General features: G+C 39.5%; 1 protein-coding gene across 2 annotated transcripts in view; it reads right to left on the bottom strand.

Annotated features, from left to right (window-relative positions):
- LOC149788527 (scavenger receptor cysteine-rich domain-containing protein DMBT1-like) overlaps window positions 1–14,105 on the bottom strand; it is a 122,656-nt gene that overhangs the window by 95,561 nt on the left and 12,990 nt on the right. For both annotated transcript variants that reach the window (XM_089974541.1, XM_089974542.1), the window contains exon 5: window positions 3,246–3,454. In XM_089974541.1, the coding sequence (XP_089830667.1) occupies window positions 3,246–3,454 (209 nt within the window). The remainder of the gene's footprint in view (window positions 1–3,245; window positions 3,455–14,105) is intronic.

The following is a 14,105-nucleotide window of genomic DNA, read 5'->3' as shown; positions in this document are numbered from 1 at the left end:
GCTTGGTGGGAAATGTGAGTTTCATTGTAAATGAAATATCGTATGATGTTTCGCTTGATCGATATGTATACATATAATTATATCGAAGCTGTGTTTCATAACGGGGGTGGTGGTGTTGGAGAGAGAGAGAGAGAGAGAGTATACTACTATTCCAAATGCGGGTATCTAAGCTTGCTGCAGTCATTTTCGGCTGAAACTTATCGAATACGTGGTTTTATAAAATAAACCAAGTTGTGCAAAACGTAAAAAATATTGGAACTTTCTAAGTTGTAAAATGACAACTTCAGAACACCATACAGTACTGAGAAATAAATCCAAAATAATCCTAAAAAGTTATATCACAAGTCCAAAAGAATAGTGTTCCGAATTAATACCAGGTCTTCAACATGCTGATGTACCAATATCCTTAAATGTGCTGAATTGTCTACAGTCTTGATGTATCACAATGGCATTGTCCAATCTCTTTTGAATGAAATCACAATAATCCCATAATAATATATTTTAGTTAAAAGTCAATAAGCATTTTATCATTCCAACAAATAATTCAGACAAATAAGTCCTTTCAAATTATATCAAAACACAACATTAAATACATATGCAGACTGGTTTTAAAACAAGAACATAGGAAATATGAATGAATTAATTGTCCACTTCTTCGTTCTTATAAATACCATACGGCTTTACATTGCAATATTTTCGCACTCGATCTATGTCGCAATGACGTATTTCATAATACATTCCCACCTGATATACGTCGCAATACTCATTCATCCAATGAAAATATTATTCAAAATGTAAAAATGTTCTTTTTAGAACATTATACGGTCATACTCTAGAACTCAAACCCACACAAATAACATATGTATAGCTCTCTGCAATCTACAGTCATGGACCAAAAGTTAAAGACGCAAAAAAAAAATAAACATAAAATAATCAACATGTTCACCCAATTTTCATCTAATTCACGATGCCTTTATAACAAACAAACAAAGGTATCATGCAAACGTTTCGTAAAAAGAAAACTATGGAAGCAATTGGAGGAATGTACACTCCAACCAAAACATCCGAACCATGATTACCATGGGAGATATGCTGGTGGGAGGTGCTCTGCAGTTTCGTATTTTACATAGGGCAACATTTTTAAAGAAAAAGAATTTCTTATGTTTTCATCACTAGTTATACTGTCTATCTAAAAAAGACCTTGTATATATTAGGTGTTTTTTTTTTTTTTTTTAAATTCCATTTTAATCTGGTCCATGTTTGATGGGAGTAGTATGGGTCAGAGGTCGGCAACCTAAGGCACGCGTGCCACATGCAGCACGTCAAGAGGTTTTTTGTGGCACGCAAAGCGCAGCCAAAAATCTCAATTTTAAGTGTTACTCTTTTACTGGTGGCACGCGCTCGTTCATTTTGTAAATAATCCAGAAAAAAGTGGCACGCTATGTAAAAAAGGTTGCCGACCCCTGGTATGGGTTATTGAGTATACACCTTGGCCTTACTTCAGATGTTCACTTATAATGAAAAAAAACAAAAAAAAACTGCAAGCTCCGCTTAGTCATTTTCACTCCCAGTGCTTCAGGGGTAAATTGGATAAAAAGAACCGATAACTTGTCTTCCATTTTATATATCTGATAATTCATTTATTGCACTTTTAAAAGCTGGTATTGTCTAGTCTGGCAATATTCCTTTTCCCATTCTAGTAATTGATAACGATAGTGTCCTTTTAGACTAATTTAGGTCACATGTGCTCCATGGAAGCTTAATGTAAAAAAAAAAAAAAAAAAAAAAACCCATATAACGCGAAGAAAATTTCTTATAATCGCCCCAATTACCCTTTCTGACATAGGACCCTGTCTATCATATTGTGAAAGAGACAAGGCAAGTAACTTCCAAAAAGTTCATTCCACGCTTGGACTTCGATTTCCTTCTGCTATTCCTGTCTTTGAAGACACATGACTACAATCTATAGCTTGCTTTACTTCTGAGAAATTGGTCTATTCACCAAGTCATCATTGACTTTTCTGCGCTGCACTCAGCTGAAGTTACGGGTCCTGAAACATTACGAACTGCGCGAATTTTGCCTACCAGGACAAAGTTACTCTCTTGTGCAACGAGCTGTTTACTGAGATATACGGTGTTTGCGACTCTTCGATACTTTCCTTCATGAATATGAGAACAGTGGTAGATGCAGAAGTAAGTTCCTACTTACAATTAACTCGATTCAACTTTAGTAATTTTGGTCCATAAGAATTATACATTTATCATCTTAAGTCCACACAGATCGTGTACACGTTACACTCATTTTCAAAACATCCCGACTATAGGGCACATACGTTAACAGCGAAATATGATTGGCTCAACGGGAAATACACTCATGCATCTGGTTCATGATGTCTCCTTTTGAGACAATCATATTTCGTAGAGTCACAAATATCGCATCGCTCAGTAAATACAGCACGTTGTATATGAGATTAAGTTTGTCCTGGCATGAATATTCGCGCAAATCGTACGTTTCTGAGCCCGTAGCTTTAGTTTGGCGCAACGCAGAAAAAATTAATGATAACTTGATGAATATAAAAACAAATAGCAGGAGTAAAACAAGCCAAAGATTATGGTCATGTGCCTTCAAAGACGGAATAGCAGAAGGAAATAGATGATCAGCCGTGTTTCGAAGTTTTTGGAAGTTACTTGCCTTGTCTTGTTTATAGTATGATAGACAGGGTCCTTTGTCAGAAGGGGCCATCGGGGTAATCTGATGAAATTTTGTCACTCGGTATGATTTTTTCAATCAGGTTATTGCCTTTTTTAACATTAAGCTCTCGTCGAGCACCTATGATTCAGGCTGATCTTTGGAACACGTGGAGCAGTCATTTTTGTTAGCCATTTGCTTTTGATCATGAACAATTTCCACAAGTACAGTATCCAAAGAAATATAAACCACAGTACATTAAAGTAACATTAAGGTATGCCAACATTCTCTTCACTGTGTATTTTGTAAATGCAAACAACTCCACCTTACATCTGTCACTCTCTCGTAATACCTGTAGAGTGCCTACTAAGACGTCACAGGACGAGGAAGAGAGTTAATTATGTTCGTTTCAGAGACTCTATAAAGGGTTATCATTGCGCGGCTGTTATATGTAAATTTTCGGCCTATATATTGATTATCTGATTGGTCTAAAAATTTCTATAACGGCTTAGAATTAATGAGGAATAACACAGTGATAACATTTAATACTACTTACTTCGGTTGAAAATTTGTGGAGACTCAGTTGATGCTAAATCTGGTCCACATACCACACCAGCGTCTTCCTCGTGTCCACAGTTATCAAAACCCGGATTGAAATTCCCACATTCAGCCAAGGTCCTTTCGGTGCCTTGACACTGTAAGTCATCGAGGATGATGCTACCTACACCCATACCATATTTTCCCTTAGGAGATGTTCCACCGCCACTGGTAAACATTAGACACGAAGCTTAGTTTATTTCTTTATACTGCTACTACTAATGCTACTAAGAAGAGGAAGAAAAAAAAAAAAGAACAAGAAATAATAATAATAATAATAATAATAATAATAATAATAATGATAATAATATTAAAATAATAATAATAACAATAATACTAATACAATAATAATAATAATATCACAATAATGATACTAATAATACTAATAACAACAACATAACATCACAATAATAATAATAAAATAATAATAATAATAACAATAATAACAATAATAATAATACAATAATAATAACATCACAATAATGATACTACTAATACTAATAACAACAACATAATAACATCACAATAATAATAATAATACTAATAATAATAATGATAATAATTTTTATAACTTGGCTTTCAGGTATTTAAAAAATTTTTTTAATCGTACTGATTTAGTTAAGCGGTGTTTTTCTCACATTTCTCATACAAAAAGTATTAACGGTTAATTAGATAGTCTCCTCAAGTTTAATATCTCCCTAACGTTAGATTATCCTGAAAGGTTTATAATTGATCCACAAGAAAATGTAGACTGAATTCAAATTTTTGATGAACTCTTAAAAGTAATGACCAATTACTGATGAAAATAATTCCATCATATGTCATATTTCCTCTGAAGGTCATAACGGGAAAACAAATCCTAACATTCATTGTTTTATAAAGTTTCTCTTTCTGTTTTTTGTCATATCAAAACGTTTACAACATTTTTAATAAGTCACATTTTGACAGCCATTTCCTTCGATATACGCATTAAAATAATGTTGACGACATCAGCGGGAAAAACGTATGCATAAAAAACTAGGGGAAAGGAATGCAGCTTAAAAATATGAAATATTGTTTTTTTTTATGAACTCTGATATTGTTCCCTGGCATGGATATTTCAAACCAATTATTGGCCCCTTCACTTTTTGATATTGTTCCCTGGCAAAGATATTTCAAACCAATTATTGGCCCCTTAGCTGTTTGATATTGTTCCCTGGTATGGATATTTCAAACCAATTATTGGCCCCTTACCATTTGATATTGTTTCCTGGCATGGATATTTCAAACCAGTTATTGGCCCCTTACCATTTGATATTGTTCCCTGGCATGGATATTTCAAACCAATTACTGGACCCTTCGCTGTTTGATATTGTTCCCTGGCATGGATATTTTAAACTAATTATTGGCCCCTTAGCTGTTTGATATTGTTCCCCGAGTAGTTAATGGGAACGATATAGCCTCAATGGAAACAACATTACAGACAACCCCCGGGACGATATAGCCTCAGCCTTTTTTAGCACACCCTGGGACGATATAGCGTCAAGGACGTATTGAACATGGGAATATTGGGCCTGTATAGCGTCAGGGGAAAATTGGGTTGTTGTATAGGGACAATATAAATGGAACAGGTGAGGTGACGTCACGGTACTGGAGATTGTTAACAATGTAGCAAGAAGCTGACCTCAATTGGGCGGAACACTGGCAACAATGTTGCAAGTGGATTACCTGAATAAGCGCTACCCTAGGGAGAGACAAATACAGTAGAAACAGACATATATAATGCATAGACATAGTTTTGATGAACATCAATCTATCACACAAACAACTTGAACAAGCCTAAACCAGAACTAACATCTGTGAAGTCAAATACTTGCTACTTGAAGCTCGCTGTAACTCAGAAAGCTGCAGTTGAACGGTCAGCTGCTTTAAGACTGGTTACCTGCAAATCATTGCACAAATGCTTCAACAGAAGAGTCAAGAATCACATTGATGAAAAAATTTACAAACGGAGAAGAAACAAATTGAACATATACAATGGAAATATCTTCACAAGCACAAGACGCACGAGTAAAAATATCGATACACAGAGCGAACAAAGAGATAAGGGAATTAGAAAAATACTTGAACGCTAGACGGACAGAAACAAATGACGGATCTTTTTTGGAATGTACGTACAAAAAAGGAGCCCAAGAGATAGACATGTTAGGATTATCGAGAGACAGAGTAAAGGGAGTAGCCTCAGTTATGATAGCAGTTAAAGACCAATACCCAGACCGCTTGAACAAAATCTACTCAATAAACCAGAAGGGATATCAAGGGTTTATTGTTCGCCCAAATGGGACAAAACCAGTACTATCCTACGGAGAATTTCAGATTGCTGGAGAAAAGGCGTTAATCAAAGAACCTACTCCAATTCTGCGAAAGATAAAAAAGCAAACTGGAGAGTTACACCTATCTGACATTCCATTAGAAATACCTTTGGAGGCAACGGTCCACAAATTTGAACAGAAATTGAAGATAAAAGTTATCTCATCACGACTGGAAACAATACCTTCGACATCCATATACAACGGCAATAGAATTCTGGAAATAGAGAAAACTAAGCTAATAGAAGTAAAAAGAGCGTTCTTCCTACATGGTTTTTTGACCAAATCATGGTACAGAGGGTGTATATATCACAGAAAGTGCAGTAGATGTCAACAGACCGGACATACAACACACAAATGCCCCCAAAATCAAGAGACAACAAGGGGAATGCAAAGACGACAACAACAACAACAAGTATCAGTAGATGAACAAAGAGTAGAAAGGCAATCTACAATACAACAGCAACAACAAAAACAAAGCCAACAACAAGAAGAGGAACGAATCCAAACGGAACAGACAGTACAAAACCAACAGCAGCAAGAAAACCCAACTTCAAATCAAAGGCAAAAATTACAACAGTAACAACAAAGACAACAAGAGGAGCAAATAAAAGAACAAAACCCCAAACAAGGGAAGCCACTACAACAACAGCAACTAGAACGGAAAAAGGGACAATCCAAAGAAAATCCAAAGACAATAAATATACAAGAACAGCAAGCAACAGTAAAACTGCAAAATTGTCAGTTTCCAAATCAACAATGTCAACAGCACCAGCAACAACGACAAGAAGAAACTCTACAAACTAAATCATCAACAGTTATCGCAGAGCAAATACAACCTGCACGAGAAAATCAGATACCCAACTCCCCAAACTCAACGCCAATTACAGGAACCCATGAGCAAAGAAGAGAAAGAGACAGAATTAGAAGGAAGGAAAATAGAAGGCAGAAAGAGGAAGAAGAACGAAGGGGATGAGTGGCCTCATCATCCCAGTTTTCACTTTGTGGAATAGTGAAGACTGCCCTCCTTCTCCTATGCCACACCCGTGGATGATGAGGTTGTGGTGCTGGTAGTTGATGCGGTGCAGGTACTGGTTGTAGTGACTGTTGTGGTTTTTGTGGCTGTGGTTGTAGCTGACGTCGTACTGGTTGTGGAGGCGTTCTCACTTCAGGCTTGACCTCACACAGAGTCCTTAGCATGAGGTGACGCAGAATTCTTTCTTCCTTCTCTCTTTTCTTTTTCCTCTCCTCCTCCTCCTCTTCAAGCCTGGTTCTTTCATGGGTTGCCTCCATGACCAGCTCATCCAGAAGGAGCATGCTCCAGGTGCATTTGGAGTTCAAGCAATTTTGCAATTCTGTTACTCATTCTTCGTAGTTCACGAATCAGCGACGGGTAACCAGACTGACGAACAATGTCGCTTTATAAGAAGCGCGCTCGTGAAGGAAAACATTCCTGTTACCAAAACTTACAAGACCCATATTATCACAAAAACATGGAACGGGCGGTCCTAAAAGAAACACTCACTCACTTTTTTACTTACAAACGCTAACTACAAACACAAAGATACAGACTACACTGGACAACAAATTTTTACAAAAGTCATGTTACTGAAATAAAATTAGTCAATTCTTATCAATTTTTATGTGCTGAACACGAATATGACAGTCAAATTGCAAAATTGGCTCTAGTTTTTTTGTAATCTGCAAGAAATTAATGTTTACATAACGAAATGCATTCCAATAGTAAAAGGTCAACTGTAATAGCCTACCTATAAAAAATCAAGTCATTGACTACATCTTAGATTTCTTCGCCTGTCTCTTGTACAGCTGTTCGGGAGCATCTCTGAGGAGTGTCCAGCAGTAGTCAGCCAGCATTCTAGTGGACCATTTTCCCTGGTATCTTTGTTCCATTGTTGCGATATCTTGATGAAAACGTTCGCCGTGTTCATCACTAACAATACCACAGTTGCTAGGAAAGAAATCCAAATGGGAATGAAGGAAGTGAATCTTTAGAGACATATTGCAGCCAAGTTTCTTATACTTCATCAACATGTCTTCTACTAGTTCCTTATAGTTTTCTGCCCTAACATTTCCGAGGAAGTTTGTAGAAACTAGGCGAAAAGCATTCCATGCTTGTTTCGCGTCACCTTCCAGCAAGTTGTTAAACCGGTCATCTTTGAAAAGCTCTCGAATCTGAGGACCCACAAAAACTCCCTCTTTAATCTTTGCTTCGCTGAGTCGAGGGAATTTTTCATGCAGGTATCGGAATGCTGGCAAAGTCCGGTCAATGGCTTTCACGAAGTTCTTCATCAAACCTAGTTTGATGTGAAGGGGTGGTAGCAAGATTTTCTGAGCCTCAACCAGAGCTGGGTGTTGGATATTCTTCTCTCCAATGGCTACATTCTGCCTGTGAGTCCATTCCTTCCTCATGTAGTGCATTTCCCTTGCTCGGCTATCCCACTCGCATAAGAAACACATGTATTTTGTATATCCTTGCTGCAGTCCCATTAAAAGGGCAACTACCTTCAAATCACCACAGAGGTGCCAGCTGTACTTGTTATACTCAATGGAATTCAGTAGCTGCCTTAAGTTATCGTATGTCTCTTTCATGTGGACAGCATACGCTACTGGAATAGATGGAAGAATGTTTCCATTGTGCAAAAGCACAGCCTTGAGACTCAGTTTCGAAGAGTCCACAAATAGTCTCCATTCTTGTGGGTCATGAGTGATTTTTAAAGCATTCATGAGGCCTCAATATCGGAACAGAATATCAGATTACTTTCCTTTCTGAAGAAAGGCTCCAATTGCTGGTGGCGCTTTCGATATGCAGTAATTGTGACATCTTCTTCTAGAAGATTCCATTGTTGGAGTCTTGATCCTAGCAATTCTGCCTTGTTCTTTGATAAGTCCAAATCACGAATCAGGTCATTTAGTTCTTCCTGTGTTATTCTGTGTGGGGTTGATGATGCACCACAGTGAAAATCTGGATCACTGCATGCTGATGGACCAGGAGAAGAACAGGTCGACTCACCTTTGTCTTCGTCAGATGAATCAAGAGAATATTCTGCTGGAGGTTCTGGAATAGGAAGTCCCTCACCATGTGGAACTGGTCTCAATGCAGACGGAATGTTTGGGTAGACTATTCTCGACTTCTTTCGCTTCGTTATTCCGCCGGAAAGAGGAGGAACCAAGCAGAAGTAACAGTCATTTAGGTGGTTGCTTGGCTCTCTCCACACCATTGGGACTGCAAACGGCATTGATGACCTTTTGCAATTCAACCACTGTGAAAGCTGTGTTGTACATGTAGCACAGCATATATGCGGAGCCCAAGGCTTGTCTTGGTCACCAACCTTGCATCCGAAGTAAAGATGATATGCCTTCTTCACTTGAGAATTGATACTTTTCTTCTGGTTGGCAAATGTCACTTCCCCACAAATATAGCAAAAATTGTCCGCGGTATTAACACACTTTCGAGGCATTACTGTTCTTTATTGTACGTAAATGGATAAAATAATAAGTTTTATGTAACAGTAGCTTGAACTGTATCGCACAACGTCTAAAATATTTTAAATGCTGAACCTATCTGATTGGGCTTTATATAGTACACTGCTTACGTCAGCTTCAGCAGCCGCCTGGCATTAGTATAATAGGCCTACACATGTATAGTACACTGCTGACGTCAACTTACTTCAGCAGCCGCATGGCATTAGTATTGCATTGCATCAGAAAATGATGCAATCAACTGTGGATGATGTGAGCATGATGGTATTATGCAATGTTACATCATTATTCCGGATGTTGCTGCAATCCTACTGGAGAAATTTACACAGTGAAACATAGAAAATGAGGTATATGAATATCTTCAAAACGAGAGCCAATACAAATTTTTCACGGTTATATTCGTGTTCGGCACACCAAAATACTACAGATTAGGGCCTTTTCAAGTCAGTAATGATTTCACTGTTGACCAGTGCTATTTGACAAGCTATATGGAAACGAAGTGCTTATAAACACATTTCTATTTTTTTTAACTACAGACAGACACATATACAGACATTTTTGGCTATTGAACTAGTATCTCTTTTCTAGAGTATTGGGGTAGCCCTGAAAAAAAACTGCTTTTTGTGAACGGGGAGTTATGGCAATTTTTTATCGTCTAAGATTGCGTCCCCGTCTGGCGGTAGGCTTTCCCACAGGATGGGCAACGTTTCGGTATCCTGAAATTTCATCAGTAGGCAACGATCCATTTTATGGTACTCAATCTTAACACTTTTTGTCTCTGTTCAGGGCTTTGTCAAAGGCTGACTCGAACCTGTAAGCAATTGTGTGTACCAAATGTTCACCGCTAAAATAATGGTCTGACAGAATTTTCAACGAATGACGGATTGCTTGCTAACTTTGTGTCACCTGAAAACACGATTTTATTCATCTCTTCTTGCAATTGGACGTTCAGGATTTCGAACTGGAGAGTGTTTTGAGTTTCAGTGACGTTTTTGATGTGTAGGGTAAACAGTTCCATCAAAGTCACTTCCCAATGGGCTTCATGATCTAATTCGATGGCCTGAGGTAATTTGGCCGTGTAACAACACAAAGCATTGTTGGGAAACACCTCAATGGAACTGTCACTCGGTAAGGTTAAGTAAAATTGGTTGTTGTTGTTCATAATTCCAGAGTTCTGCTCTCGTTCGAGGGGGCACTCGAAGTCAGGATTGTCTAAAAGAGGATTGCTGTTGTGGTTATTGTTGGAGTGATGAATGACGTTGGACACCAGAATCCCGTTGTTTCCGTTTGAGGAGTATTTCAGAGAAGGATTGCGAAGAAGATAACTGATGCAACTGCTCAGTAAACTGGTCCACAATTGTTTGTCTCCTTGTTGCAAACTCAAATTGGCAATGGCTGCCCCGATGACACGATAGACCACAAAGATTTGGCAGAAAAAGACGATTTGCGTTTTAGGCACACGTTCTCCAGACCACACCCGCAATGGTTGCTTTTGTACATCTTGCAGAGAAGAACTGGGTGAAAGAATGACCACTGTGGTAGCTGAGACTGTGTTGAAGGGCAAGGTGGTCACTTCTTCGTCCAAAATTGTTTGTCTCCTTGTTGCAAACTTAAATTGGCAATGGCCTCACCGATGACATAATACACCACAAAGATTTGGTGTTTCAAGCACACGTTCTCCACACCACACCTACAAGGGTTGTTTTTTAAATCTTGCAGAGAAGAATTCGGTGGTCAATGCGGTGGTAGTGCTTAAGGCTGTGTTAGAGGGCATGATGGTGACTTCTTTTTATAGTCGAGGATTTGCAAAGCGTCGATTCAAGAATCAAACCTGGGAGGATATCCTTCCCAAGGCATTTTGACTTCTTTGACACGGTGTTTTTCCACTTTACGGGTTCTTCGTTCGAGAATGTTTTCAATGTCGTACACTTCGTCTTCTTTTGAGTCACGCGTTGTAACTCGGGGAACTAAAACGTTCTTTTTAACACTTCCCCTTTCATGTCTTCCAATTTACAGAGGCAGGATGACGGCTACGTACTTGTCCAGTGACACGAAACAATTTTGTGGTCCAGTTGGTTAAGTAACCTTTGTCGAAAGTGCATTTGGTTTTGCCAATGCGAACCCAATTTCCTGCTGCCAGCGCTCCGCTTTTCTTTGGAACTGTCACCGTTGCGGACGTACCAAACAGGTTCTCAAAAACAGTCACTTCGTTGTCGGGAGTCACTTCTTCGGGGGAACAACTGATGCTTCGATGGTAAGGTTGGTTGTATGCTTGCACCAGGTGTAGTTAGACGTCAATGTACTTGAGAGTGTGTTGATGCATAAAATATTTCCACGTGCGTTTTTTTCAAGGTGTGTTGAAAACGTTCCACGATGTTGGCTTTGGTTTCTGGATTCTCGGTGGTGAAAAATGAATGTCACTTTTCTTTAATTCTCTTTGGAAGGCTTGGTTCAGAAATAGGGTGCCTTTGTCGGTTTGCCATCGAAGAGGGTGACGACCACTTTGTTTTAACACCAGTTTGAGGGCTCTGACTAACTCACTGCTCGATTTGGAAGTCAATGGTACGACTCAAGCAAATTTGGAAAAGACGTCGAAAACACAAAACAAATATTTGTAGCCACGATTATAGATGGCCAAATGAGATACATCGGCTAAATCGGCTTGTCATTGATGATCGATACCCTCCACTAAGGTGCGACTTCTGGAAAATTTTTGTCGAATGGGTTTGTGTAAAGTGTACGTGACTTGTTCTTGTAACCATCGTTACACTTTAGGTAAAAGGAGACTTTTCAGACGGGTTTCGGCATCACGATACAATTTCTGAACACCTCAGTAACCTGCAGAACTGGCTGGATCGTAGTAAATGCTGGGTAACACCTTTTCCATTTTTTAATAAGTCACCCACTCTTGGCTGATGCTACTTTGGATGGGGGCAAATGGTGGTTAGGAAACGGCTTTACGTGTCCGATGTGCCACGGGAGTAGAAGTCGAGGGTAGTGGTGGTGGTGGGTGTGGTAATGGTATGGCTTTTGTCTTCTTTTTATTGTTTACTTCTGGTTTCTGTCGTAGGAGGAGTGGACATCATCTTTTTAACCCAAGCTTTAAGTTCTTCTCGTTGGGGAGTGGGGAAAGGGATCAACAAGGACGCTTAAATCTTACTTACAATCTTACTGCTGCTGACGGTGTTTGAAAGACTCTTAGTACCTATTAAGTACCTTAGTACTTAATACCTAGTACCTTAGTACCCTCAAGCATTCGTGGCAATGCGTCTGTCTTGACCGCTGAGGGTGGTGGTGGCGGTAGTGTTGGTGATGAACTTTTCATCAGGGTCTTAACATCTTTCAGAGTTGGCAGAGCTGTTCCGTCTAAAGCTCTCTGGTGAAAGAGTTGCAGTCGTTGCAATAGTTGGCCTTACCTTTGCGATTTTTCTTTTTCGAACAAACCGTTGCGATCCATCAACGATTGCAAGTCGTGTTTTAACTAGGACATCTCGGTCAAATGAGGATTGGGAGGAAAATGCGGGGTCCATCGTTCTTGCCAACGATGGTATTCCATCTATCGTTTGTAAGGCACTAGAGCCAGTTTTCGTTCTTACATCCAATTTAAATGGTCACGTCTGAGATCTTTTGACTCCAGAGGTTCCTTTTATCGTCTTGGTATTTTTTAATACTTCTTTAAGCAAGGGTCCTTACAACACGGGCAAAATTCCTCCGCGTTGTACCAACATCTTCTTCTTTTGACGGATGGGTATTTTCTTTTGGACCATTTGGCGAAGAACGTGTCGATGCATGGCTAAGCATTTTTTCTGATGTGGAGACAAATATATCGTGCCTTTCAAGACATTCAGGCAACATTCACACACGGTATCTACGACGTCTTTGCAGGCTGTTTAAATGAGGGTTTTTTTCGTATGGGTGAAGGAGCTTTGGACAGGACAGACAACATGTCCCAATGTCTGGCTAAACGAGGAGGAAGTCATCTGCTTTCCTTTTTTTTAGCCAGACAGCGATGTGCACTTCTTTTAGGGGACATCTTTGGGCCTTCGGGATCACAAAAGCACTGATCCCCATCCTTTACCGCAGGTCTTTTTTATACTGGAAAGCGTCGCCATTTATTGTCTCTAAGTCGTACAAACTTGATGACAGGCATCACGCGTCGTGGAGGGGTTTGCCACGGACTAAATCGAGACAGTTCTGGCTTGGACAAGTCCAATAAACCCTGTAACATGCCCGATCATTCTTAGACTTTGATTTTGGGGGCAGGTACTTTGTGAGCAGCTGCCACTGCAGCTAAAGTGGAGGAGGGTGTCACCGCTGGAGGAGAAGTTCTTGGAGACGCGAGTTTCCACTGTTTGCTCAAATGAGGAAGAACGGGTGTCAAATTGAGCTTGGCTGGCATTACTTGCAACGGAGACGTGGAAGAACCTGAGGCTACTGGAGACACGATCACCGTTGCTGTAGGTCATGGCTTCTTGCGGAAAGAAGTTGTTTTCTGGAGTCTTTTCGGGGGGGGGGGTCTTTTTCTTTTTCTGTAGGCTTTTCTCTTTCTATTGCTGTAACCTGGTCTTGCTTCTTCTGGGTCTCTTTGGCTTTCTTGGGAGTGTCATTTTGCTTGGGGAGGACTTTCGGGGCATTGGTATCCCATTTTAATATGGAATGAGTGATGACACCTTCTCGAGAACCGTTACCTCCAGGTTTCAAAATGATTTGCTCTTTGGTTTGAATGTTAATGCGGCGATCGGCCAATTACGCAAAGGCTATTTTGTTTCTCTCATAAAAGCGTTTGGTTTTGACGTGGAATGTGAATGATACCTTGCTGTAATTGATGTGCTGTCGCCGTAAACCATCGTACAACTTCTTTGAGACTAGCTTCTAAGACACGAGCACATATCTGTGGGAATTTTGTTTCGCGACTGATGCCATATAAGGCACAAATCAATTTGATGGAAAGATGAAACTGAAGAGACTTC

This window comes from Sinohyriopsis cumingii, chromosome 11, assembly GCF_028554795.1.
Source record: "Sinohyriopsis cumingii isolate HCF-2022 chromosome 11, ASM2855479v2, whole genome shotgun sequence".
NCBI lineage: Eukaryota > Metazoa > Mollusca > Bivalvia > Unionida > Unionidae > Sinohyriopsis > Sinohyriopsis cumingii.
This window is presented reverse-complemented; position numbering and strand designations above follow the sequence as displayed.